The 26,225-nt window shown below is 47.7% G+C and overlaps 1 protein-coding gene across 1 annotated transcript in view; it reads right to left on the reverse strand.

The window, feature by feature from the left end:
* Ccdc93 (coiled-coil domain containing 93) overlaps positions 1-25,537 on the reverse strand; it is a 68,839-nt gene extending 43,302 nt beyond the window's left edge. The window contains exons 1-6 of the mRNA XM_057769461.1: positions 25,374-25,537; positions 22,488-22,601; positions 19,920-20,014; positions 15,626-15,737; positions 10,858-10,956; positions 8,885-8,941 (exon numbers count right to left, since the gene is read on the reverse strand). Coding sequence (XP_057625444.1) covers positions 8,885-8,941; positions 10,858-10,956; positions 15,626-15,737; positions 19,920-20,014; positions 22,488-22,601; positions 25,374-25,415 — 519 coding nt within the window. The 5' untranslated portion in view covers positions 25,416-25,537. The remainder of the gene's footprint in view (positions 1-8,884; positions 8,942-10,857; positions 10,957-15,625; positions 15,738-19,919; positions 20,015-22,487; positions 22,602-25,373) is intronic.
* Positions 25,538-26,225: the final 688 nt, after the last annotated feature.

Here is a 26,225-nt window from a genome sequence, read left to right on the forward strand (position 1 = left end):
GGCCTGCGAGCCTGTCTATGGGGGACTGTCTGGCTTGCTTTAATCCATGTGGGTCGACTGAGCCTCAAGGTGGGTGTCACCATTCCCTGGGTGGAACCTTAGACTGCATAACAGAGAGAAAGCTGAGCACTACGCGTTTGCCATTCATCCTCTCTGCTCTTGACTGTGCCGTGACTGGCTGCCTTCAGGTCCTGCCTTGAGTGTCCCACAATAATGGACAGTAACCTGGAAGTTCAAGTCAAAGAAACCCTTTCTCTCCTATTTTATTTGGGGGGGTGGTGGTCAGGGTGTTTTTATACAGCAACAGAAAGGGAACTAGAGCACAACGCTCGGGAAAGCTCAGGTGAGAAGCTAAGTTGGGCTGCCTCCACCCCTGCGAGCCAACCGCAAGCTTCCCCTGCCAGGACGGAAGTTCCCTGATGAGACCAGCCCTTGTACTATTTGTGTTCTTCTTTTCTTTCTTTCTCTCCTTCCTTCATTTTGTAGCTGAGGATGGCCTGGAACTTCTGATCCTCCCACCTCCAGCTGCAGAGTGCTGTTACAGACTCACGTACTGCCTGCCACATCTGGCACTTGGGAGTGGAGGGGCCGAGCTCAGGTCATTTTAGCAGCGTTTCCTGAATTCCACACTTTATACTGTGACTGTTAGTCTTAATTGCCAATGCCACGCAATCTAGAGTCGCCTGAGAAGAGACTCTCATAAAGAACTGTTTAGATCAGGTCGGCCTGTGGTCACAGCCATGAGGGATGTCCTTTGAAATCTCACTCTAGCTGAGCACCATTGCATGAACAGAAAAGGCTGCTGAGGACCAAGCGCACATGATGTCAATCTGTGGTCTGTCTGTGCCTGTGGCTTTTAAGGTCCTGCCTTGACCCCCGCAACGATGGACTGCAACCTGGAGTGGCACCCTCAAATAAACTAACTCCCTCTCGCCTTCCGCTAGGGTACTTTATTGTGACAACAGAAAGGAAACTACAGCATGCAGCTTACTTCTTAAGCAAGGAACAATAAAAACAAGCAAACACAGAAACAAAACACCTCATTCTGTTAATGTCGCCAAGTATATTCATATTACAGCTTATCTTTAGCCTTAAAAATTTTTTTTTTTGGTGCAGTGAAAGGAAGGAAGCCATTTTATTTTGAATAGAAAACAAAGGATTCCAGCACTATTCATTGGAAAGTCTAGACTTCTGAACTATGAAGTCCCCCCCCCCACACACACACAGGCACTGGACTCCACAGAACGCATCTCTTCAGTCTTCTTGTTTGATGATCATGCTTCCTGCCTTCACCATTTTGTTTTATCCAAATTCCTGCTTATTCTTATTCTAGCACCAGCCTGTTAAGATCCTTATGCAAACTCTTTGTTTTTTTACAATCATACTAAATTTCTGGATGACTTTAGAAGAGCAGTATCTTAGGTCTGAAGTGATGGCTCAGTAGTTAAGAGCACTGGCTGCTCTTCTAGAGGACCTGAGTTCAACTCCCATCACCTACATGGCAGTTCATAAATGTAACTCCAGTTCCAGGGGATCTGACACCCTCACATAGACATGCATGTGGTAAAACACCAACGCACAGAAAGTAAGAATAAAAAAGAGCAGTGTCTTTATCATGCTGCCTTGTTGTGGAATAAAGGGCTTATGTCTCCTCTGAACTTCCCAACACGGCTTTCCATGGGAACAGGAACTGAATGGCTGACCACGCCAGCCACAAACCAGAACACTATTAGACCCGTGTACACACCAAACATCCTAAAGATCTCTACAGTGAAGGAGACTTCAATTCTTTCAGAATCTAGCACTGGAAATGTAAAATGGTTGTTGTGGTTTGAATGTAAACTGTCCCCCACAAGTGTGAGGGTTTGAACACTCAGGCCCAGCTGAGCTGTTTGGGAAGATTATGGGGCCTTCAGGAGGCACAGTCTTGATGAAAGAAGTAGGTGATGGGGTGTGTTTGAGAGTGGCCCTACTTCCTGTTCTCTCTCTGCTTTGTGTGTGGATGAAATGGGACCGATCTGCTTTCTGGGTGCCGTGACTTCCCCACCATGATGGACTCCATCTCTTTGCAACTGTAAACCAAAATAAACACTTTTATGTCAAAGTTTCCTTCTGTTGAGGGATTTTGTCACAGGGACAAACCCTCTAGTGGGCCACACCTGTAAACAAAGGTGTTCTTAAACTTAACTAACTAAAAGCTGAAGAAGACTAATATGACCTGTAATTTTTTGCTGACTTTAGATTACTAGAGTTTTGGTTTGTTTGTTTGTTTGTTTTTAATTTCCCCCCTTTTATGACCAAGGCTGGCTTCAAACTCCCTGTCTTAAGAAATTCTCTTGCTCCAGCCTCCAGAGCAGTGGGACTACAGGTACATGCCTGGCTCGAGCTGTCTTAGTTATAAACATACAGTATGGTGAATACAGAGCTATTTTATATGGCATACCTTCTGGTTGAATGTGCTCGTATATGCACATGTGCATACATACATACATATATACATGGCATCTACCTTGAACACATGTGTGGGACGATATGCGCATGTGTGTGAACATGACAACATGTGTGAACGTGAACAGAACATGTTCAATAACCACTAGTCTCCTCCCCCTGCTGGCCTCCCTGACTGCTGAGATGGCGGTCAGCAGTCGCTCAGGAAAACCTACCTGGGGCTCTGTAGGTGGACGGGTGGACACTGTGCCAGTACATGACTGTCCCTAGCCAACCCCAAGTTCAGCACTTGGACAGCCCCTTTAAATTAGCACTTTACTCCAGTTAGAACTGTTCCCTTGAGATAATCTAGCTTACTGGGCTTCAGTTTATGTTTCTTTATGAAAAGTTCTGAGTGTCTGTCACACACACATAACCTCAACTTTTATTCACTGTGTGTGTGCTCATGCTTGCGCATGTAGAGGTCAGAGGTCAACTTGAGGGAGTCGGTTCTCTCTATAGGGCTGGAACTCAGGTTTGGCAGCAAGACCTGTTACCCACTAAGCCATCACTGACCCATCTCAGTTTTTGCAGAAAATATCCAGCCTGATGCTTGAGGGCTCTTCTCATACGGTTCTGCCACAAATACCCCCTAGTTTGCCCCAGTGTCCACACAAATATCAAACTATAAATGACACCAACCAGACTTATACAGAAATGAAAACCAGAACGAACCCGACACCGTAACTGCATATAATTTAATTTCTGCCAAGTTCTCCTGTTATAATAGCACTGTATAATTGAGCTTAACTGCTATTCTCCTCAGTTACCACTGAGAGAGCCAACGACTCAAGACAGGAAATTGGATTCCGCTAAAGAAAAGACTTCAAAACAATAGCACAGGGAAACCCAGAGCCAAGAGACAGCTTGCTCTGTAAAGCAACAGCAGGCTGATGTGGCTCCACATGCATCTCACCTTTGACACCACTAGGAGGCAGAGGCAGAGTATACAGTATTATTTTCAATTTAATACTAAAGAAGCAGGGACTGGAGATTCAGCTCAGTTGCTAGAGTGCCTGCTTGGCATTCGTGAGGCCCTGAGTTCTATCCTCAGAACTTTATGAATGGGCTGCGGTAGCACATGCCTATAACTGAGTTGCCCAGGGCAGAGGAAGTGAATCAGAAGTTCAGTGTCGAACCTTATAGAGGAGAAAGTGGGAAGTACACTTGAACGCATTGGCACAGGAGACCACTTCCTGAATATAACCCCAGCAGCACAGACACTGAGAGAAACAATTAACTTTCTGAAACTGAAAAGCTTCTGTAAAACAAAGAACATGGGCAACAAGACAAAACAACAGCCTAACCTCACATCAGACAGAGGTCTGATATCCAAAATATATAAAGAACTCAAGAAATTGGTCACCAAAAGAGCACATAATTCAATAAAGAAAATGGAGTACAGACCTAAACAGAGAACTCTCAACAGAGGAATTTAAAATGGCTGAAAGACACTTAAGGAAATGTTCAACATCCTTAGCCATCAGAGAAATACAAATCAAAACAACTCTGAGATTCCATCTTACACCTGTAAGAATGGCCAAAATCAAAAACACTGATGAAAACTTATGCTGGAGAGGTTGTGGGGAAAAGGGAACACTCCTGAATTGCTGGTGGGAGTGCAAGCTGGTACAACCCCTTTGGATGTCAGTGTGGTGATTTCTCAGAAAATTAGGAAACAACCTTCCTCAAGACCCAGTAATACCACTTTTGGGTATGTTTCCAAAGGATGCTCAATCATGCCACAAGGACATGTGCTCAGCTATGTTCATAGCAGCATTGTTTGTCATAGCCAGAACCTGGAAACAACCTAAATGCCCTTCAACTGAAGAATGGATAAGGAAAATGTGGTACATTTACATAACGGAGTACTACACAGCAGAAAAAATAACAACATCTTGAATTTTGCAGGAAAATGGATAGAGCTAGAAAACATTATTTTGAGTGAGGTAACCCAGACCCAGAAAGACAATTATCACATGTACTCACTCATAGGTGGTTTTTAGACATAAAGCAAAGAAAATCAGCCTTCACAATCCCAGAGAACTTAGACAACAATGAGGATACTAAGAAAGACTTACATAGATCTAATCTACATGGGAAGTAGAAAAAACCCAAGATTTCCTGAGTAAACTGGGAGCTTGGGGACCTTGGGGGAGGGTTGAAGGGGGGAGGGAGAGGCAGGGAAGGGAGCAGAGAAAAATGTAGAGCTCAATAAAAATCAATAATAATAATAAAAAAGATATTCAGTGTCATCCTCAGTTACATAGTGATGCCAAGGGCAGTTCGGGGCAGGGGGGACGGGACATGAGACCCTGTCTCAGTGAAAAAACAGAACAAACAAACCCATAAATGAAATAATTTGTTTAAGATTCTAGGATAGTATTGGGCCTTGGATAGATTCTCCAGGACACCATTAGGATAACATTAACCTAGGTTAGCACTGGGTCTGGGTTGGCAATCGCCTAAGACAGAATTAGCCTACAATAACGTTAGGATGAGTACAGCATTAGCCTACAACAGCACTAGCCCCCAGGTATTAGGGCTTCTAATCTCAAGGCTTTTCTACTAACTGGCACGTGCTAGTTACTCGAGCATCCACAGGCCGCCTCCCCAGCTGATTTTCTCACAAGACTTAGTGTACATGCCTACTGTAAAGAGCTACTGCTAAATCCGTCTTCTGAGAGAAAGGCATCTTCTCCTGTCTCTGCCACTAACGGCCTCTGTGACGGCAAGAGAGGCAGTTCCCTTCAACAGGCCTCAGATAGGTTTCCAGCTGCAGAGTGAGGTGAACTAGATTTTATAGGATATTCCTGTGTCTCATTCACTGTTAACATGATTGTGTCAATCTCGAGTCTGACAGCAACAAACAATACTGTCTGACATATGACTATGTTCACTTTTAAAAAGTTACACAGAGCCAGCCACTGTGTTCAGGGGGTAAAAATCATTCCGCTGAGCCTTAAGAATGTGGTCTAATCGCTGGGACCCACATGGTAGAAGGAGCACCCCACTGCATGTGGGTACCCACACATATATACATATACCATAAAGAAACCAAAACATTTTTTAAAGTTTATACAGAATCAACTTACTCTTTTTTCTTTCTGTACATGTGTGTTTGGGGTGCACATGACTGTGGAGGCTCCAGGGCAGTCCTGGGAGTTCTCCTCTGTCGCTTCCTACCTTGTTCGGTTGTTGTTTTAAATGACATTTTATTTGTTTGTTTACTTAGCATGTGTGCAAATGCCTGGATGCACTCAGATGCAGGCACACGCCGCAGCCTGAGGTGGAGGTCAAAGACAACTGGTGGGGGGCTGTATGAGACAGGGTCTCGCACTTTTACCAAAACGCACAGCAAGGCTGTCTGTCAGCAGCGCCAGGGTCCTCCTGTCCTCGCCTCTGCCAACTGGATGTCAAGCTCATGTCACCACGCCTGCCTTTCCATGTGGGCTCTAGAGAGCACTTCCCATTGAGTCATCTCTCCTGCCAGACTGTTTTGCTATAAACACCTGCCAGGCCAGCACTGTCTTGTCCACAGCTCTGCCCACCATTCTAGTTTTCTGTTAGAGACAAACCTGCAGAGTCTACACTTTTATTACACTATTTATCTTGTGTGCATGGCTGGGGAGGGAACATACATGTGCCATGGTGCACATGAAGAGGTCAGAGGACAAACTGTGGGGTCAGTTCTCTCCTTCCACCACGGTTTCAAGGTATGGGACTCAAGTTCGGGTGGTTAGCTTAGTGTCCTTATCACAGAGCCATCTCACTGGTCCTGAGTTTAAACAACCTGCCCATGGCTAACAAGGCATTAAGAGATAGAGACGAAATGATACCGAATGGGACTCTTCAGGTACTTCTCCCCCTCACTCTGATCATCTCTCCTTGCAAGCTCTGACATTTTGCCTTGGCAAGTGATAAGGACAGGTAAGAAAAGTTAAGGTGACCCTTGAAACAAAAAATGCCTGTGTATCAGATGGCAGCTTTCCTCGCAGGGATGGTTACGGCTGCTTCCATCTGTCACAGAGACACCCCTGGGCCCACATCTGAAATGGCCGGGCAGGGAGATCACCACTGAAGTGTCAAACCTGTGAGCGTTGCCCTTGCAATTGCCAGGGACAACTTCTTCATTGGAATCCAGAGACATAAAGCACCACAACCAATCCTGGGTTCTACATTCAAAGGCTCCAGTGGGTCACAACACACCCAGCTCGAGGGAAACTGCCTCTGCTGACCTTAAATCACTCATTCCCACAGTCCTAACAACTGTTCTAGTTTCCTTCCTGTTGCTGGGATAGAATATGCTGACAAAAAGCGCTTAGGCGAGGGAGGAGTTATAGCTCATAATTCTAGGTTACAGCAGGGATGTCAAGGCAGGTGTGGGACAGCTGGCCACACCACATCCACTGTCAGGGAAAAATGCATGCTGCTCCTCGCTTGCTTGCTGGTCCTCAGCTCGATTTCTCCATGCTTCCATAGTCCAGAAACCCATCTACAGAATGGCGTTGCTCACAGCGGGCTGGGTCTTCCCACAGCAATTAACAATGAAGACAGTTTTCCCATAGGCCAACCTATTCTAGACAAACCTCCATTGAGACTGTCTTCCTAGACGATTCTAGATTGGGTCAAGCCGACCATCACAGCATCTCTAACAGACACAGTCTAGGAGCTGTGGGTAAACATTTCCCAGCTTCCAGGGCACCATAGGTGCTCACAACCTACCCCTTAAACAAACAGCTGTAATTGACGACCACTCTCCTTCTACTTTTTCACATTAAAACAGCAAACAAATCAAATCCCCTGGATACTAAGTGATGGAGATACTGAGACAGAAAGACAGACAGCTCAAAGCCTCTGGATACTAAGTGACAGAGATGCTGAGACAGACAGACAGACAGAAAAACAGATCAAAGTCCCTGGATACTAAGTGACAGAGATGCTGAGACAGACAAACAAATCAAAGCCCCTGGATACTAAGTGATGGAGTGCTGAGACAGACAGACAGACGGTACTCATTTGTACATGCTTTTCCAGACACAGCCCTAACCTCATCTCATGTCCATCTTCTTCATGAGCAGAGCTCTCCAACAGACCATACCTTCTTCTCATGGATCCAGAACAGGTGCTACCTCCAGGCTCCATGAGACTGTACCACACTGTGAAACTAAGTTGGGTATGGTAGTGCACACCTGTAATCCTGGCACTTGGAAAGTTGAAGCAGGAAGGCCACCTCAACGTCAAAGAAATCAAGGGGTCCATGGTAAAACATTGACTTAAAAACAAAATGAGACTTGTTCTTTTCAATGTCATCATTTTGGGGCAACACAAGTTTAAGTCCAAAATTGTTTTTCTGAAAAGATTCCCTAGTAAGCTCACAAAACTGAATAAGCCAGACAAACTCAACTTCTAAATTTACAACATGACCCTCTGTCATCTTCAGTAAACACACATTTGTATTTAAGCTAGATGAATTATTATTATTGGTTTTATTGAGACTGGGTTTCTCTGTGTAATAGCTCTGGTTGTCCTGGAATTCACTTTGTAGACCAGGCTGGCCTTGAAATCACTGAGATCTGCCTGCCTCTGCCTCTGGGATTAAAGGTGTGCACCACTACCACCCAGCTTAATTTGAAAATGTTTAATCTTAGCTCTTCTACAGAGAGATAGACAGTGGCAACAGGAGAATCACCAGAAACTCTCGGGGCCTGTTGTAAACAGCCAAAAACCAACAAAAATACCCTGTCTTAAACAAGGTGAGAGGTGGGAACTAACACCCACACTCGTCCTCTGACTGATGATCGAATCCCTGCAAATGAGATTGAGCAGAATGCTACGACACAATGAAGTCACAAACCAGATGCGCAGTGCACTGGACGCTGCTTCTAGAAGACAGACTTGCGCACCGGGCATAGAGGCTCTGTTCGCTCCACCTCGAGGCCAGAGGCTTTAGTCTCCCACTGTGGCTCAGAGCATCTTCACAAAGCTCCCACCCCCACTGGAAGTGGGATCACGTGTAAGACAAAATACAGCACATATGGTGACCTTCCTGCATAAGCTCAAAGCGACTTTGTCTTCCCAAAGCCATCATGGGAAGGGGCGGGGCAGGGAGGTCCACTCACCACCTCCAGTTCATCATCTGTTCTCTAGAGCTGTTGTTACTTCCATCACTGGTGTAAGAAGGGGGCTGCGCACTCCAGCTGTTCTCCCTTAAAACTGGAACTAAGGACTTGGAGCATGCCAGTGGGTGCCTGTGTCCTGGTGTGAGTGTGTAAAGCCGGCAGGGACACTAACGTACATCCTTAGCTGTCAGTTCCTGGGTGACATGTGACTTCTACAAGGGATATTTGGAGGCCATGCAGTGCTGGGATAGAGGCACATGGGCAAGGGGACTTACTGAGAGGTCAACAACGGTCTTGATGGCCTTCTCTTTTCTCTTTACGAAGTCATCATCCTGCAAGACAGAGCACAGGAATTCAACCAGTTCTACTGAGGACTAAACACACTGGACATACAAATCTCCCTTATCAAACAACTGCCCATCACTGCTGGGCATGAATTAGCACAAAATCGCTTTTCACAGTGTGTGTCTACGTCTATGTGTGTCCATGCATGAGTAGGTGCACGCATGCTGGGGAGGGAGGGGAGAAGAAGCCAAAGCTGCTCTTCCTCAGGTGCTGTCCACCCTCGACGTTCCCAGGGCTGGTATTACAATCTACCTTTTAAAAATGTCTATTCAGGAATGAAATTCAGTACCTCCTGCTTCCAAGGAGCTATCAATCTCCCCAGCCCTCAATTTTCTTATACATGGGAATATATCTCCCCTGGGAAAAAGCCAGGGCCTCTGCAAATAAAACCCACAGAGCCTTACAGTAAGTAAGAGAGAGAGGCCAGGGAGCACAGTGACTCAGACAAACCTTGAAAGCCAGGCCTTGAAAGCATTGAATGTTCCAGCAAGAACCTAAACTCTAAGCCTCAGTTCTTTCATCTGCAAAAGAACAGCATCAGCGCGTTCATGATGGAGCAGTGGTCGGGATGAAGATGGAAGACAGCGATGTGCTGGAGCATTTGACGGGGCTTAGTGATCTCACGGCCGCAGGCACTATGAACTGTGCCCACAGGAAATGCGCTACACAAGCAGTCTCCTGAAAAGCTTTTTTCAAAAACAGAATTGTGGGCCAAGGAGGTGGTTCAGGCAGTAAAGCACCTACCCCAGAGGCATAAAGCCCTGCACTGGCTACATTCCAGCACCCACGTAAAAAGGCCAGGTGAGGTGGCTCTATTTATAAGCAAGGCACTGGGAGGATCAGCCAGTCTAGATGAGTCTATAACCTCTAGGCTCAGGGAAGACCTGCCTCAAAAATAAGAGAGAAAAGAAAACAGAAAAAAAAAAAAGGAGAGGTAGGGAGTGACTGAGGGAGGTACCTGGTGTCACATGTACACGAACATGACCATGTGTATAATAATGCAAGCTTTTGTAATTTAGTAAAAGTTCTGAGTCAAATACTAAACTTGGAAACAACAGAGCTGTAGATTTATCCTCAGTGCCATCCAGAAAGCAGCTCTCATGAAGCACAAGGCTGTTCCGGGGTGCCAAGTGGAGAGTGGGGTGCAGGAGAACCTACCCGCACAGCACCCCAGCACACTCAGGGCACACTCACACCAGCAAGGAGGGAAGAGCACACACAAGCTTGGTCAGGGATGCTACTTGTGCAGTGGGCAGTTAATACCAAGAATTCTGACTGGCCAAACTGCTGAAAATATATGCTTAATGCGTGCTCAGCCCTAAGGGAGACATGTGTGTCAACTGCTGCACAGCTGGAGGATGGGGAGGAGAGCTGCAGAATACGTCACGCAGCTGCTGCATCCACGAAGTCACTGCACCTGTGACCACCTGCACAAGCGCAGTCAATATCCTGGGAGGCAAGCAGTACTAACTAACTAGGTGGGTAACAGAAATAAGGGAGGAGGGCGTGGGCGTGGGATGGGCAAGTGTTAGAGTCTGTCCAGGGTGGGCTGGAAGGAGCTGGAAATAGACAGGATCAAAATACCTTATACATGTATAAAATTAAAGATTAGAAGGAAAACCCCAGCAAACTGGAGCGATGGCTCAGTGCTTACGAGCTCTCACTGCTGTCAGGGGACACAAATCAGCTTCCTAGTATGTGGTCACATGGTTCACAATTTCCTAGTACTCTAGATCCAGGAATATGACTTCTTTAGCTTCCTCGGGCACTTGCACTGACGTAAACACACACACACACACACACACACACACACACACTACAAATAAATCAAAAAGAAAGAAGGAAAGAAAAAAGAAAGACTGAAGACATGTAACAGATGAGAAGAAAGTGCGCAGGTACTGACCTCTGGGAGGCTGTAGGTCTTCTGGAACTGGGAGATAGAATAGGAGCGGATGTAGTCACCCATTTCTTCCTTTGTTTCTATAGCTCGCTTCACCAGCCACTGGGGAAAAAAGAAGTGTGAATGACAGGAACGCGCTCCTACTGCAGTGAAACTGCTGGGCCTGAACTCAAACTGGCATGACTGAACTGACCCGGTGGGGAGAAATCACAAGCACACACTGCTCCACTGGAAGAACAAAGCGCTGGGCATCTGAGAAGCTAAGCCCTGGGGACCTTGTGTGATTAGCTGGAAGTAACTGTGCAGGGTTTGAAATCTACAGCCACATCACCAGACAGGCCTGGTGGGAAGGGCACGTTTCTTGACATTCTTTTTTTCTTGAGACAGGGTATCATGCAGCCCAGGCTGACCTTAGACTCTCTATGTAGTTGAGGATGAACCCAAGTGCTGGGATGACAGGCATGTAGTACCACAATGCTTATGCCTTACTAGGGATGGAATCCAGGGCTTATTCATGCTAAGTAAGAACTCTACCAACCAAACTCCATCCCCACTCTCAGTTCCTTGATATTCCCTCTCTCTCTCTGTCTCTCTCTCTTTCTCTCTCACTCTTCCTCTCTCTCTTTCTCTCTCGATTTATTTACTTGTATTTTACACGTATGGGTACCTTGCCCACATGCATGTCTGTACAGCATGTGGATGCACTGCCTAGATAAACCAGACTCCCCTGCACCCACAGTTGCAGATGGCTGTTGGCTGCCATGAGGGTGTTGGGAATTGACTGGATCCTCTGGGAGAACAGCCAGTGCTCCTAACTGCTGAGACATTTCCCCAACTCCTCAATAGTCTTTTGTTTTTAAAGATTTACTTTATTCTGCCGGGCGGTGGTGGCGCACGCCTTTAATCCCAGAACTTGGGAGGCAGAGGCAGGCGGATCTCTGTGAGTTCGAGACCAGCCTGGTCTACAAGAGCTAGTTCCAGGACAGGCTCCAAAGCCACAGAGAAACCCTGTCTCAAAAAAAAAAAAAAAAAAAAAAAAAAGAAAAAAAAGATTTACTTTATTCTATTTCCGAGTGTATGTGTGCACGGGGGGACACACACATAAGTAAGGGAGCCTGTGGAAGCCCGAAGAGAGCGCAGGATCTCCGCTACCCGGAGACACGATGGCTGGGAACTGGTGATGTGTGCTGGAAACTGGGCTCTGCTCCTCTGGAAGAGCAATGCATGCTCTTAAGAGCTGGGCCATCTGCCCAGCCCCAGGAAAGATATTCTAGAGCAAAGCCCTACAACATGAATAAAGCAACTCGCAATGTTAGAGCTCTTAGTGAACCCTGGAAGCTCAGGGCAGCTGAACTCACAGAGATTCGCCTGCCTCTGCTCCCTGAGTGCTGCAATTAAAGTATGTGCCACACAGCCCAGCTTCAGTGGCCAATCTTAATGCCACTATTTTTTTTTCTGTTTGCTTGCCATGAGATAAAAAGGAGCACAATTGAGAACTCTTGGTGCAACCCCTCTTCCTTCCATTAGATGAAAGAAATTCTTAGGTGGTAGGACATCATGTGCTGAGGACAGAGCCTCAGGCATTGGGATCATTGAATGGAACATCTGAGTTTATAGCATCTTGCGGAGACACTACATTCCTTTGCTACAGCTACAAAGACTTAAAGCTGGGAGTCACACCTGGGAGGCTGCCACATCAGGTGACTGACTGAACAGATGGTTTTATTATTGTTATTGCTATTATTAACACAGCATTTTTTATTGAAAATTTCACATAATGCACCCCAATCACATTTACTTCCCAATCTTCCCAGGAATATCCCCCACGCTTGTCACCTCCCCCAAAACAAAAGAAGAAAAGAATGCTCAGTCTAATTTGTGTTGCCCATATACTCACTGGGGTATGGTCAAACTCCCAAGTACTAGTCCCTTAAAGAAAATTAAGTCCTTCCCACCCCTCTCCCCATCAGAAGCCATCAACTGTGAAGAGCTACACTTCAGCATGCCTATCACAATTTCTAAGAGTTCTCTTCAATGCTTCAAGTCTGGACTGTTTCTTTTGGGGGCGGGGTTGTAACAGAAGCCTTCTGTGTCTCTCGTTCCCAACTGTGAGTCTGCAGTCAGACACCCCTGGAAAAGAAGCTTCCTTGCCCTTTGCAGTCAGTGGGAGCACAGACTATGGACTTCTACATGGTTTCTAGCTGCAGTAAGGGCCACAGACATTAACATGACTTCAGGCAGAAAAAAATACGCCAGATGGACTATTATGGTTCCCAGTCCCATGAGGCTGGGGTCTGGAAGCCCCAGACTTCCTCTTCCTAGTTTCCAGCTCAAAAACTCCTGGAATTAAAACACACACACACACACACACACACACACACACACACACACACACACACATGCTGTTACGTAACATTTCCCTCCAGGACTAAAATATTCCATCCTACAGGAACACTCCTAAATAAGACTGCAAACATCTCAAAACAGCATCAGGAATTTCCCCAAAACTGACCAGATTCACTAGGCCCCTCCTTGCCAGAGTAAGCAACAAAGACTGAGAAACTCTCCCAGACAGAAGGAAGGCAAGCTGTAAAGAAGACTCTCAGACAACCAAAGTTGCAGAGTTCTCTGAGATCAGAGCAGCAGCCTAGAAGCAGCAGAAACCAGGGCAGCTCCCTGGAAGAGGTTGAGACCTGCCTGCAGGCTGCAGGGTGCTCCAGGTTTCCAGGTTTGTAAGCTGTCAGCTATGCTCAGGTGGGCCTTGGCGATGCAGCTATAAGAGAGTCATTTCTGTTCTTGTAACTAATTCCTCACCCATATTCCTGTAAGTCTTATAAAACTCACTGGTTCACCAGGTTGGACTATGGTGGTACCCACACTTTGATCTGTTGTAGGCTCCCTGCCAGAGTTGACAGTCCCCCCTCAAAGAGCCCTCCTACATCCTCAAAGCCATTTGGGGACAGTGGGGTTTACCAACTCACGGGATACTTGACCAGGTCAAGTTGTCTCGACACTGAGATAGCAGGGCACTCCTGTAGGAAGAGGTGAATTCTATAGTTTATGTTTTTTAACTAATTGTATGCAGGGTGCACACACGTATGCCACAGCTCAGACGTGGATGCGGGAGAACAACCTTGTGGGGTCACTTCCTCTCGTCCATCTTTATGTGAGCTCTGGGAATCACACTTAGGCCTCCAGGGTTACACAGTGCTTTACCTACAGTCATTTCAATGACTCAAATTCTGCATGTTCTGCAGCCAGCACATGTAAAGGGCATGCTTAGGAAGCCCAAAATAGGTTAGCTTCATGAAAATAACACGCTGCACAGCACATATACCATGAGACACGTTCCTGTGCTGTGCACACCCCAGGAAGAACGTTCTTCTGTTGTTAATTAGCACCTCTTCTGCTTATTTCACCACAGCACCAGCCCCACCCCAGTGGACCCCACCTGAAATCATGAGAGGGCAGGAAGGGAGAGAATCAGGCTGTACTGGAGCCTTCTCTGTTCCCACCAAGAACCATGGCCCTGGGTCACATGATGTCTGCCCTAGTTTCCTTTCTTGTTGTCGTGCTAAAAAACCCCAACATAAAGCAAAGCAGGAGAGGAAACGTTTATTTCATCCTGCAGTTACAGGCCATGCCCAGCCAAGGCCAGAGAGAAAGGATGCATGCAGGCCTAGCCTCAGCTAACTTTCACTACTCTTACAGACCAAACCAGGAACGGTGCTCACTCCAGGCGGGGTCTTCCCACATCCGTTACAGCAATCACAGACACACCCACAGGCCAAGCTGACCTACAAACCCAGTACAACCCCCTCCCAGTGTGGTTCTAGGTTGTGTCACACTGAAGATGGGAACACAAGAACTAACCATGTAGCCAGGTGTGGTGGCACATGCTGTAAATCCCAGCACTCTGGAGGCAGAGGCAGGCGGATCTCCGTGAGTTTGAGGCCAGTCAGGTCTATAGAGTGAGTTTCAGGACAGCCAGAGATACACAGAGAAACCCTGTCCCCAAAAATAAAAAAACCCAACCAAACTCACCATGCAGCTAAACCCAACCAAACAACAATGAAAAACCAAACTAACCATGCCGCGTTCATCTCAGTTCATCTCTACCTCCTTCTGGATGGCTCACTGGACCCTGGTTCTGACCTTTCGTGTCTGTTTCTATTCCGTGTGAGGAGATGTTCTCTGGGTCACAGAGAGTGCGATGCAGCAGAGAAGGTAAAGAAGGCTACATCTCAGGAGCCCCTCAGAGAACCTGTTCAAGAGTCCCCACTGTCAAAGTTAATGAGGGAACCTCCTAACAAACAGCCACTTTCTACTGTGACTCCCCTACCACCCAAAAAGAGCGTCTACTTTCATAGACTCAGATCCAGTATGGGAGGAAAAGGCGTGTCTTAGTCAGCTGCTCTAGTCTACTTGGCAAGCAGACACCAAATGATCAATGTCCAACACTGCCCTCCTCACATGTATGCACATACACATGTACTAACAAACACATGTGCACTGACAACACACACACACACACACACACTTGAAAAAGAAAAACAGCAACTGATGGGAACATCCAAAGATCGTAGCAGAGGCCAGCGTGAGACTATGGCACATGGAATACCAGCTACCTTTCTAAGAATGATGGCCAGGATACCTGTCAAGTATGCACCAAATCCATCCTGCACGCACTAAACCCAAGGTCCACGCTGGGAGCCAGATGTATTCCAGGAACTCTTAATTCAGTGACAAGAATCCACACAGAAGCCCTCACCTGCACAACAGGGAATATGTGAATAAAATCCATGCCCTGGATCTGGTGGGGCTCCAGCTGGTGAGGACACTTCATCCTTGGGAGAACTGAGACGATCTTTTCTGATAGAGCGCTGTCCAGAAAGGAAAAAAACAGAGTGAGGCCATGCTGAGAGGCTCTGAAGACATCTCTAATGTTCAAGTAGTCCTGCAGAGAAATCTCGGTATCCAGGAAGCATAATTCAGCTGTGTGCATGTACGGTCACAAAACTGAGTCTTCTCACCCTTTCCCTCCCTCCCTCCCTCCCTCCCTCCCTCCCTCCCTCTCTCTTTCTTTCTTTTTTTCTTTCTTTCCTTCTTTTGGCAAGGTCTAATGCAGCCCAGGCTGGCCTCAGACTTGCTAAGTAGACAAGGATGATCCTCTGTCTCCACCTCGGTGCTGGTGTTACAGGCATGTGCCACCATGCCCTATGACACGTGGTGCTGGGGATCATCCACCCAGACTCTACACTCTGCTGGTTCAGGTTCCTGGCTCAGGGTTGGTCTTTATGACCAGTACAGCATCATGCTGTTCTTTAGTGACATCTTCTTCAACCGGAGGGGTGCTCCCTCTAAGTGGGCCACAGAGCTATAGCTTATAGCTATATAATGAACCTTAAAATTCAGCTTCAAATCCGGAGGCTGAGACTTGAACAACACACAGCCAGACTTACGCCTTTGGAGAGGGTTCTCCCTGGCCACTACTCATAGCCAGCTCAATCAGGCAATTCATAAACGCCCGGAGGGAAGGATATAGCAAGTCATTGTGGGTTTTATGAGTCTCTTAAAACTGCCTCCCAGAAACTACAGCCAAGTCCAGACAGTCCCAGCGACAAGTGGAAGTGGCTGCCAGCACTAACCCTGATGGCAGGAGAGACAGGGAAGGAAGCACAAAGGGGAAGGAAGTAAGGAAGATTTCTTAGATACCGTCACCAGCCACCTCTGCTTTGCCAGGGGAATTTGGGCTTCCCGAAAAACTCAGGAGAAGGGGTGTCCTGATGAGCTTGTCAACCTGACACAGCCTGGATCATCTGGGTGGAGAGCCTCAATTGAGGTACTGTCCAGATCAGACTGGCTTGTGTGTAAGCCTGGAGTTGTCTTGTTAGCTCTATAGGAGTGCACAGTCCACAGTGGGCAGCACCATCCCTACGTAGGTTGCTCTGGGGTGTGTAAGAAAGTTAGCTAAGCATGACCCTGGGGGTGAGTGAGCCGGCAGGATTCTGCCACGGATACTATTCTCGTTCCTGCTCGAGATGCTGCCCCAACTTCTTCAAAGATGGACTGTGACCTGTACTCCAAATAATCTCTTTCCTCTCCTAAGCTGCTTTTGATCGTGGTGTCTATCACAGCAACTGAGCAAAATTAATAAAACAAGGGACAAGTATAGATCACCAGGCAAGCTTCCTAGCTTAAGATTTTAGTATGACCACTGCCATTACAGATTACAAATCTGACTTTAAGGGAATTTTCTTTTTAGACAGGATCTTGTCATAGCCCAGGATAGCCTCAAAATTGTAATCCTGCTGCCTCAGCTTCCTGAATGCTTGGATTACAGGTGTGTACCACATACCCAGCCACAGACATGCTGTCTCCTCCTCCACCATATTCGACTGTCCTGGATCTAAACCCCAGCCCTACCACCACCCCTGGGACTTCTGGCTAGTCACCAGCTCGGGTTGACAGACCTACAACAAAACAACCGGTGAGGACCAACCCAGGGAGAAACAACTGGGGCAGAAGATGACTCAGAGGGCAGAGACATCCGTGGTAAACCTGACAACCTGAGATCAGTCTCCAGGACCCACATGGTAGAAGGAGAGGGCCAACTTTCACACGTGTCCAATTCCACATGCAAACCACAGAACACACACACGCACACAGAGTAAAACTCTTCAAATGTGGGAGGGGAAATAATCCTCATCTCACCTGTCCAAAGGCAGGACAAATGGCAAGTCGCACGCACAGCGCTGGGAAGAGGTTCCCTTCACCTAGAACCCTGTCCCCTCAAGTCTCAGTCCCATAGCACCCCCTGCTCATGGCACTCAAACCTGCACACGGTTCCCACCTTGCTCCTCTCCACACTCTTCCTAGCTAGCTGCAACTGCTTGTAGTGCTCTTACCGTGCTCCTCCCCACACTCTCCCCAGCTGTAACTGCTCACAGTGCTCCCACTGTGCTCCTCCCCACACTCTCCCCAGCTGTAACTGCTCACAGTGCTCCCACTGTGCTCCTCCCCACACTCTCCCCAGCTGTAACTGCTCTCAGTGATCCCATTGTGCTCCTCCCCACACCATCCCTCAGCTGGAACTGTTCAGTGATCCCACCGAGCTTCCCAGCTGCAACTGCTCCCAGTGTTCCCACTATGCTCCTCCCCACACTATCTCCCAGCTGCAACTGCTCTCATTGATCCCACCGTGTTCCTCCCCACACTCTCCCCAGCTACAACTGCATATAGTGCTCCCACCATGTTCCTCCCCACATTCTCCCCAGCTGCAAGTGCTCTCAGTGTTCCCATCGTGCTCCTCCCCACACGCTCCCCCAGCTGGAACAACTCAGAGTGCTCCCACCATGCTCCTCCCCACACTCTCCCCCAGCTGAAACTGCTTAGAATGCTCCCACCGTGCTCCTCCCCACACGCTCCCCAGCTGCAACTGCTCTCAGTGTTCCCACCATGCTCCTCCCCACACTCTTCCCCCAGTTGGAGCTGTTCCCAGTGCTTATGCAGCTTCCATATAATTTGACTCCTCCAAGATTGACTTTTTACTTTTTAATTATGTATGTGCATGCCCAGAAAAAGGCATCAGATTCTCTGAAGCTAGAATTGGGCTGTGCTGGCTAGTTTTAAGTCACCTTGACACAAGCTAGTGTCATTTGGGAAGAGGGACCACCAGCTGAGAAAATACAGCCACAAGAATGACCTGTGGGTAAGTCGGTGGTGCATTTTCTTTAATTAGATATTGATGTGGGGGAGGGCCCAGCCCACTGTGTATGGTGCTACCCAGGCTGGTGGTTCTGGGCTGTGTAAGGAAGCAGGCTAAGCAAGCCTTGGTGAGCAAGCCAGTAAGTAGCACCTCTCTCGTTCCTGCCTCCAGGTCCCTGCTTTGGCTTCCTTCTAAGACAGACTGTGACGTGAAACTGAGTGAAATAAACCCTTTCCTCCCAAGCTGCTTCAATCACTAAGGTGCAACACAGAGAGCTGTGAGCTGCCCAGCCTTGGTGCTGAGCACAGAACTCTGACCCTCTGCAAGAGCAGTGTGCATTCTTAACCATGAAGCCATTTCTTCATCCTCGCAGTTTATCTTTATGTAGTCTGAGCAATATTGAGAATGAGCTTTGCTAAGGCAGGGCACATCTCCTGAGTGTTCCCAAAGAGCCCAGAACAATGTCTGACCTGCAGTATTCATATGGTCTCGATGAATGTTTATTGAAAGGATTAACGAAGAGACTCAGCTTTCTCCTTTACACTGGCAAGATGGCTCAGTGGGTTAAGAAACTTGCCACTAGGCCTGACAACCTGAGTTCAATCCCTGGGACCTAAATGATGGAAGGAGAAATTGATGCCCTTAAGCTATCTTCTGATACACACACACACACACACACACACACACACACACATACACACACACTTTTAAGTGCCATTAGGTGAAGAAAATTGTATTTCCTCTTTTTTCTGAGCCCATTCCTGTATTTAGTAATTACCATAACATGAATATACATTTAAGAACCTACCTGCAGATAAATCATAGAAAATTAACCGTTAGCATAAACATTCTGCCCGCTCTTATCATTTCGAAGGTAAAGTTAGGATGGTAGTTGGAGGTGGAAGGCCAAACACAGATGCTAAAATGTCTACTCTAAATACTCAGAAACCAGGAGAAACCACACGACGTTAGTGGGTTAAGAAGCGTGGGTTGGGGAGATGGCTCGGTGAGTAAAAAGAACGTCTTGCAAGCCCAAGGACCTGAGGTGTAATCCTAAAACCCATGGGGAGTCAGGCATGGGCATACACCACTGGAATCCCAGGCCTGGAGAGGTGTAGACATACTGGCCTGTCAACCTAGCCTACTTGGCAAGTTCCAAAAGGTAGACAGTGCTTGAGGAACAAGAGCTCATCCCCAGGCTTGCTCACACAACACACACAAACACACACACACACGTTAAACACAGCTTCACAGCATGAGAAATGAAGAAGGATGAGGATATAAACATGTAAGCACCGTCTCCACCATAAAGCCCCTCCCCCGTCAGACCTTTCTATGGCAAATGCTGGGAACTTACATTTTCTGCCCGATGGTAGAGTTCTCCTGAAAGAGCAGATCCACATCCACGTCGAAGTTGCAGGTGCTGATGCACCACGTCATCCCTCCCACTACCTGCAAGAAGGGAGAGTGCTGCTTCTCACTTCACACAGGCTCAGTGAGTACACAGAACTACAACTGTCTGCTGTGGGTGCATGTGTGTTCATGTGTGTGCACACGCACATGGAGGCCAGATACCAAATTCTGGTATTGATCCTCAGATGCTGCAGACCTTGTTTATCGAGACAGAGTCTCTCACGGGCCTGGACCTTGCCTATTTGATTATGCATGCCGGCCCCAGAGCTCTGCAGATTTTCCTGTCTCCATGTCTCCAGTGCTGGGATGATAAGTGCCCACCACAGCACCCAGATTTTTACACAGATTCTGGGGTTTGAACTTGGGTCATCACGCATATATAACACTTTATTGACAGCTGTCTCCGCAGTCCTCCCAATGATATATCTTTAGAGGGTGTGTCTTCCTTAGCCACCATTCACCAGCCAGCACTGCTCTAAGTCCCGCTGCAGTGGTGGTAACGGCCATGCCTACACTGCGACACTGTGTACTGCAGCAGCTCCTGGCCCTGTGTGGTTTACTGAGCAACAAAGTGCTGCCGTGTCACTGAGAAGCTGACTGTGACCATGAAAAGGTCTATTTGCTTATCGATCCTCTTCCAAGGGAAGGGTCAGACACTATGTGTTCAGAGATTTCTTTTGTATATGTGTTTGTGAAAGATGTGTGTGCGTGTGTGTGTTCGCCTTTTGTGGGCCAGAAAGATATCAGGTGTCCTTTTTTGTTCTATGCCTGAATTTTTTTTTTTTTTTTTTTTTTTGGTTTTTCGAGACAGGGTTTCTCTGACGCTTTGGTGTCCGTCCTGGAACTAGCTCTTATAGACCAGGCTGGCCTCGAACTCCCAGAGATCCGCCTGCCTTTGCCTCCCGAGTGCTGGGATTAAAGGCGTGCGCCACCACTGCCCAGCTCTATGCCTGAAGTTTTTGAGACAGGGTTTCTTGCTGAACTTAGAGCTCACCACATCAGGGGTGTCCTGGGGATCCTCTATCTCCCCAGCGCTGGGAGCCCAACTGCCCACCATCACGGCTAGCTTTTCACACGTGTTCTGGAGACTGAACTCAGACCCTCATGCCTGCACACCTATGAGAGATTTCTTAACCCAGCTTCCGAGTGCCAGATTGAGAGACATTATGAGTTTGACCAACCGGCCATGTGGGTAACAAAGCTGACATTCTCTGGCTCCTTATTTTAAAAAGCTGAAATGTACAATAAAATGCATATTCCCAGGTCCCGAGCCCAGACCTGCCTAAGCGGAAGTTCGATGGAGAAGGCCTGGACATGCTTTTTACCAGCATCCCTTGCAGGTTCTGGTGCAAACAGGAGAAGGGCAACACTCCAGAGCATTGAGCTCAAGCTCCAAAGGTTTCCCTGGCCTACTTGCCATTGGCCCCAGATGTTTGAGGAGCACAGTCTATTCAGTATCATATAACTTAGTCTGTGCCTGATGGTTCACTTGTCACTCTGCTCTGTAACAGGGGACATCTCTGGGCAGAGGGCTACTGTTTATCTCTGTGTGCTCAATACCCCTTCCTCTGTCCTATGCATGGTAACTGTTCACAGTTCTCTTAATTTAAAAGATGCCATCCCGGGGCTGGGGAGATGGCTCAGTGTTAAGAGTGCCTGATGTTCCTACAGAGAACTTGAGTTTGGTTCCCAACACCCACACTGTAACTCCAGCCCCAAGAGATCCAATGCCCTCCGCCAGCCTCATGGGCACCTTGAGGTGTGTACACGCGGACACACTTATACACTTAATTAAAAATCTTAAGATCCTGTCCCATGGTGAAGCTCCCACCTCTAAACACAGCAGCTGCCATCTATAGAATATCTGGCACTGTCTCTAAGTATGCGGTTCAGTATACCTATGAACTCAGGCTATTTTCTATATATGCTTTATTATTTCTATCCACACTGTATGCACCTTAAAAGAGAAACAATTTCGTGTGTGTGAGTACTGTTCATGTGTATGCACGTGTACATACACATACATGCACACATGTAGAGGCCACGGGTCCATTAGTTGACACAGGGTCTCTCATTGTCCTAGAACGTATCAACTTGGCTGGGTTGGTCAGTCAGGGAGCACCAGGGGTTTGCCTGTCTCCACTTTCCCAGTACCGGAATTATAAGTGTGCCACCATGCCTGGGTTCTAGGGATCCAAGTCAGGTCCCCATGCTTTCCAAGTAAGCATTTTACTGACTGACTGAGCCATCTCCCCATCTCCCCAGCCGAGGAAATAGTTCTTTTGCTTATTCACATTTTCTATAGCACTGTACAGAAAAGGAATCCAATTGCATCTGCTAACTTGGAGTTCTCTTTGAATAGAAAGTCCGAGTACATCCATGACGAATCTGGCTTGGGAGGAATGGTACAGAGGAAGTAAAAACACCATCACTTCATCATCCACTACCCTTACACTAACCATGCTATAGAAGAATAGCGAATAGCCTAGTGGTTAGCAAGGCTTTCTCTTACCTTGTCGAAAGGAGACAAGCCTTTAATTCTTGCTCTGAAATACCCAGCTGCAACCAAGAGCTCCAGAATTTCAGTCAATTTGACATTTTGTTCTTCATCTTCTCTCGTTTCCACCTGGAGAATACAGATGCGTATAACTGATAAAGGTCATCTTGACAGAATGGAAACGAAATACATCCTTCTGATGCTATGCTCACATTGCCAAGTGTCTGTTGACTTCAGCTGAATCACTGCGCTATTTTCCCAAAACTCCTAAGATGGCTCAGTGGACAGAGCACTTATCGCATCAGCACGAGGACCAGAGTTCAGATCCTCAGAAGCCATGTAAATGCTGGGCAGGCATGATGACCACCTGTGGTCTCACACTTGGAGGGCAAAGACCACAAACTAGCTCTCAGTAGCTAGACTAGCCCAACTGGTAAGCTCTGGGTTCAACTGAGAGGTCTTGTCTCAGTGAACCAGGCAGAGACGGACTGAGGAAGAAACCTGATGTCAGATGTCAACCTCAGGCCTCCACATGCACTTGCGTATCCAAACATACACATGTACTCACATGAACTCACACACATGGGAACATTCATCCATACATGCATAGACATGTGTAGACACCACACACACATAAATAAAATAGGAATCCTTCTAGCCATCATGTGCCTTGAAGATACTGCCAAGAGGAAGACACTGCATCCCCGAAGTACCACCTCCCACCTCAACTCACGTTCACAGCATTCCCGTAGGCTACCTATGCAAGTGGACGGCTGAGGCCTCTCGTCCACTCACCCCAGAATGCAGAACTATACTTTTACAAGAGATCCAGGGAGACAAGTTTTGGCACAAGACACCGAGTGGGGATTTTTGATTCCAAACTCACTTTACCCATCTGCACTGCAGCAAAATGAGAAGGGGCCACAGGCTGATGCACAGAGAACAAAACCCAGCATTTCTTGAAGCCATAAAAAGAAACCCACACTGGTTAATATGTCCAGTTACTAAACCCAGAACACCAAGGGTCAGAGAGAGATAGTTCAGTGGTTGAGTGAAGAGTTCGTTCTTCTAGAGGACCCAAGTTCAGTTCCCCTAGCCCACACCAGGCAGTTCATAACCACCTGAATTCATCTCCAGGGTATCTGATACCTTCCTCTGGACTTCAAATGGACCCAAAATCACTCACACATAAAGACACACAGACATATATATAAGTAAAAATCAATAAGTCTGTAACCAGGACACCGATGAAGAAGAAACACCATGAGCCCTTAAGCCAGGCCAAATAAACTCTCGAATAAACTTCTAGCTCCCAGAAGCTAGAAGGGTCTAGCTATCTTTCTTTCTTTAATATAGACACAAAGGGGCTTAAAAACCGAATGGCATGAACTAACTGGATTAGTGAGAGCCAGGTGACAAGAATGCTGTTTTGTCTTTCAAGACAGGGTCTCAGGTATCTGAGACTGGCCTTGAACTTGCCCTGCAGTTAAGGACAATGATCTTGAATTTCTGATTCTTCTGCCTCCTCAGTTCTGAGATCGTGGGCATGCACCACCACCCAATTTTTGCTGTGCTGGGGACAGAACCCAGGGCTCAAGCATGCTAAACAAGCACGCACACACGCACGCATGCACGCACGCACGCACACAGAGAGAGAGAGAGAGAGAGAGAGAGAGAGAGAGAGAGAGAGAGAGAGATATTAAGTAGCAAAGAAAAGTTGAAGAATTACAGTGCAGACCCCACTTCGCACAACCCCGGGTAAAACCAGAACAACACATACATGGAATTTTATCCAGTGCCGGCGCTGTGAGAACTGATGAACCCTTCTGCTACTATATACTCACCCGAGCACAGAACACTGCGACTGTGTAAAGAGTAGGATGAAGAAGTAACAGACGGATTTGTGAGGGGCACAGGGAGGCACGATCGGTACAGGAGAATACCAAAGGGTACTAGGCACAGTGTCAAAGAACCAGGCGCATCTCTGCCAAAGCCAACCTTAGAAAGGGGTCCAGGCGCAGCAGGGGTGTTCCCTATTTCTCTCTGGAAACTGGGACTCTTCACTGAGTAAAGCAACTGGAAAAATAACTGGAAATCCGGTAGCCAAGCTCTAACGGTGGCCCAAAGAGGATAGCTGAGCTTTTACTCCGTGCAAGCATAGAAATCCTGTCCCTAGGATGGAACGAGTACTGGCCAAGTACTGGAGTACAACCACATCACACGTGAAAAGGTGGTCCCTCTTTAGTACAAGCAGCAATCTTCCTGTCCAGGCACAGGGCACCACAAGAGAGAGAGGGTGTCCTCAACTCTGGCCACCACCGATGTGCGCAAGGCTCCCAAACTTCCTTCATCCTCCCGGGCCCGGACAGCGGGGGCTCTACAAGCTGAGAGGGGGCATTCCTTCCCGACAAAAGGGACTGAGAGGCTGGTCACCTAGACCCCCGCAGAGGGAGACTTGCGGTCCCAAGGTCACCGCCCTTGGACACCAGGGGCCAGGACAGTCCCACTGAACGTCTGTCTCGTGACTGCTGAGACTCCAGAGCGCAGCCGTCTTGGCCTCGGGAAGCCAGTCTCGCAACGTGAGGGGCTTCTAGACAGCCCGAGACAGAACTCCCGGGGACCTCGTGATGAGTGAGGTTGCATCTGGGTAGGGATCTGGATGTTCCCGGTCCTCAGAAGACCCAGGAATCTTTAAGTTTGCACCCAGCAACACGCTGCATCCTTGCACGCCGGGGGACCAGTCAGTTGTCCCTCCAGGGTATCTAGGGCCCGCCTTGGGGCAGACACCTCTGAACAACGGCATAGTGTCCCTGCCGCCTCCCAAGCCGGTCCCTGCCCGCCGCCCCGGGCTCGGCCCTCTCTCCCCAGCAACCCCAGGGTGTCAGGGACAGAGGTCCTCACCTCGGGGAGCCCCTGGCCCTCCGGCCCTTTGGGTAGCCCCATGATCCGGATGCACTGATGTGGATCGGGAGGGAGCGGGTCCTACAACCGAATTGTGATCCGGGTGGGGTGCAAAGCGGAAACTTCCTTCACAGGAGCAGACACTACCACAGCCGGTCGGAGAACTGTGGCCCCGCTGAGCATGCGCACTAGGGCGGAAGCGCTGTACCACTGCGCCTGCGCAAGGGCAGAAGGAGCGGCTGAGCGGGGCGGGACCCTAAGTAACCGATCCTCCCCTTAGGGGCGGTACTGAGCTGAAGATTACGCCCGGACTACTTTTTCTTTCTTTCTTTCTTTTTATTTATTTTCCTTTTTAAATTTTTTTTCCCTTAAAAACATTTTCTTTCTATTTTTTTTTTTAGTTTTTTTCTTTCCTTCTTTCATTTTCTTGACACAGTGCCTTAGTCAGCCTGGCTTAGCATTTGCTGCCTAGCTAAGCAGGACCTTGGATTTATGATCCTCCTGCTTCCACACCCCACATAATGAGATTATAGGTATATGTCACCATGCCCAACTCTATTTTTTTAAATCAGTTTACAAAGCAGCAGATATTCTTATGGCATTTTCATAATCCTTAGTTTTACTTGAACGCCCATATTGTTTTCTCATTGCCCCATCCTTCCCTTCTTGCAGCCTTACTCCTCCAGTATCCCTCCTTTCAGCTGCCATACCACCTGCGTTCTGTGACCGTTCCCATCGGCTCCCTCAAAGCCTCTTTTGTCCTCTCAAGAACTCTTTGGTTTCTTGGCCTCCAAGGGGCTTCTTAAAAGGCATTCCCCCTGTGTCTTGAGGATTTCTCCCATCCCTGCTCCT

Source organism: Chionomys nivalis, chromosome 5 (genome assembly GCF_950005125.1).
Source record: "Chionomys nivalis chromosome 5, mChiNiv1.1, whole genome shotgun sequence".
Taxonomy (NCBI): Eukaryota; Metazoa; Chordata; class Mammalia; order Rodentia; family Cricetidae; genus Chionomys; species Chionomys nivalis.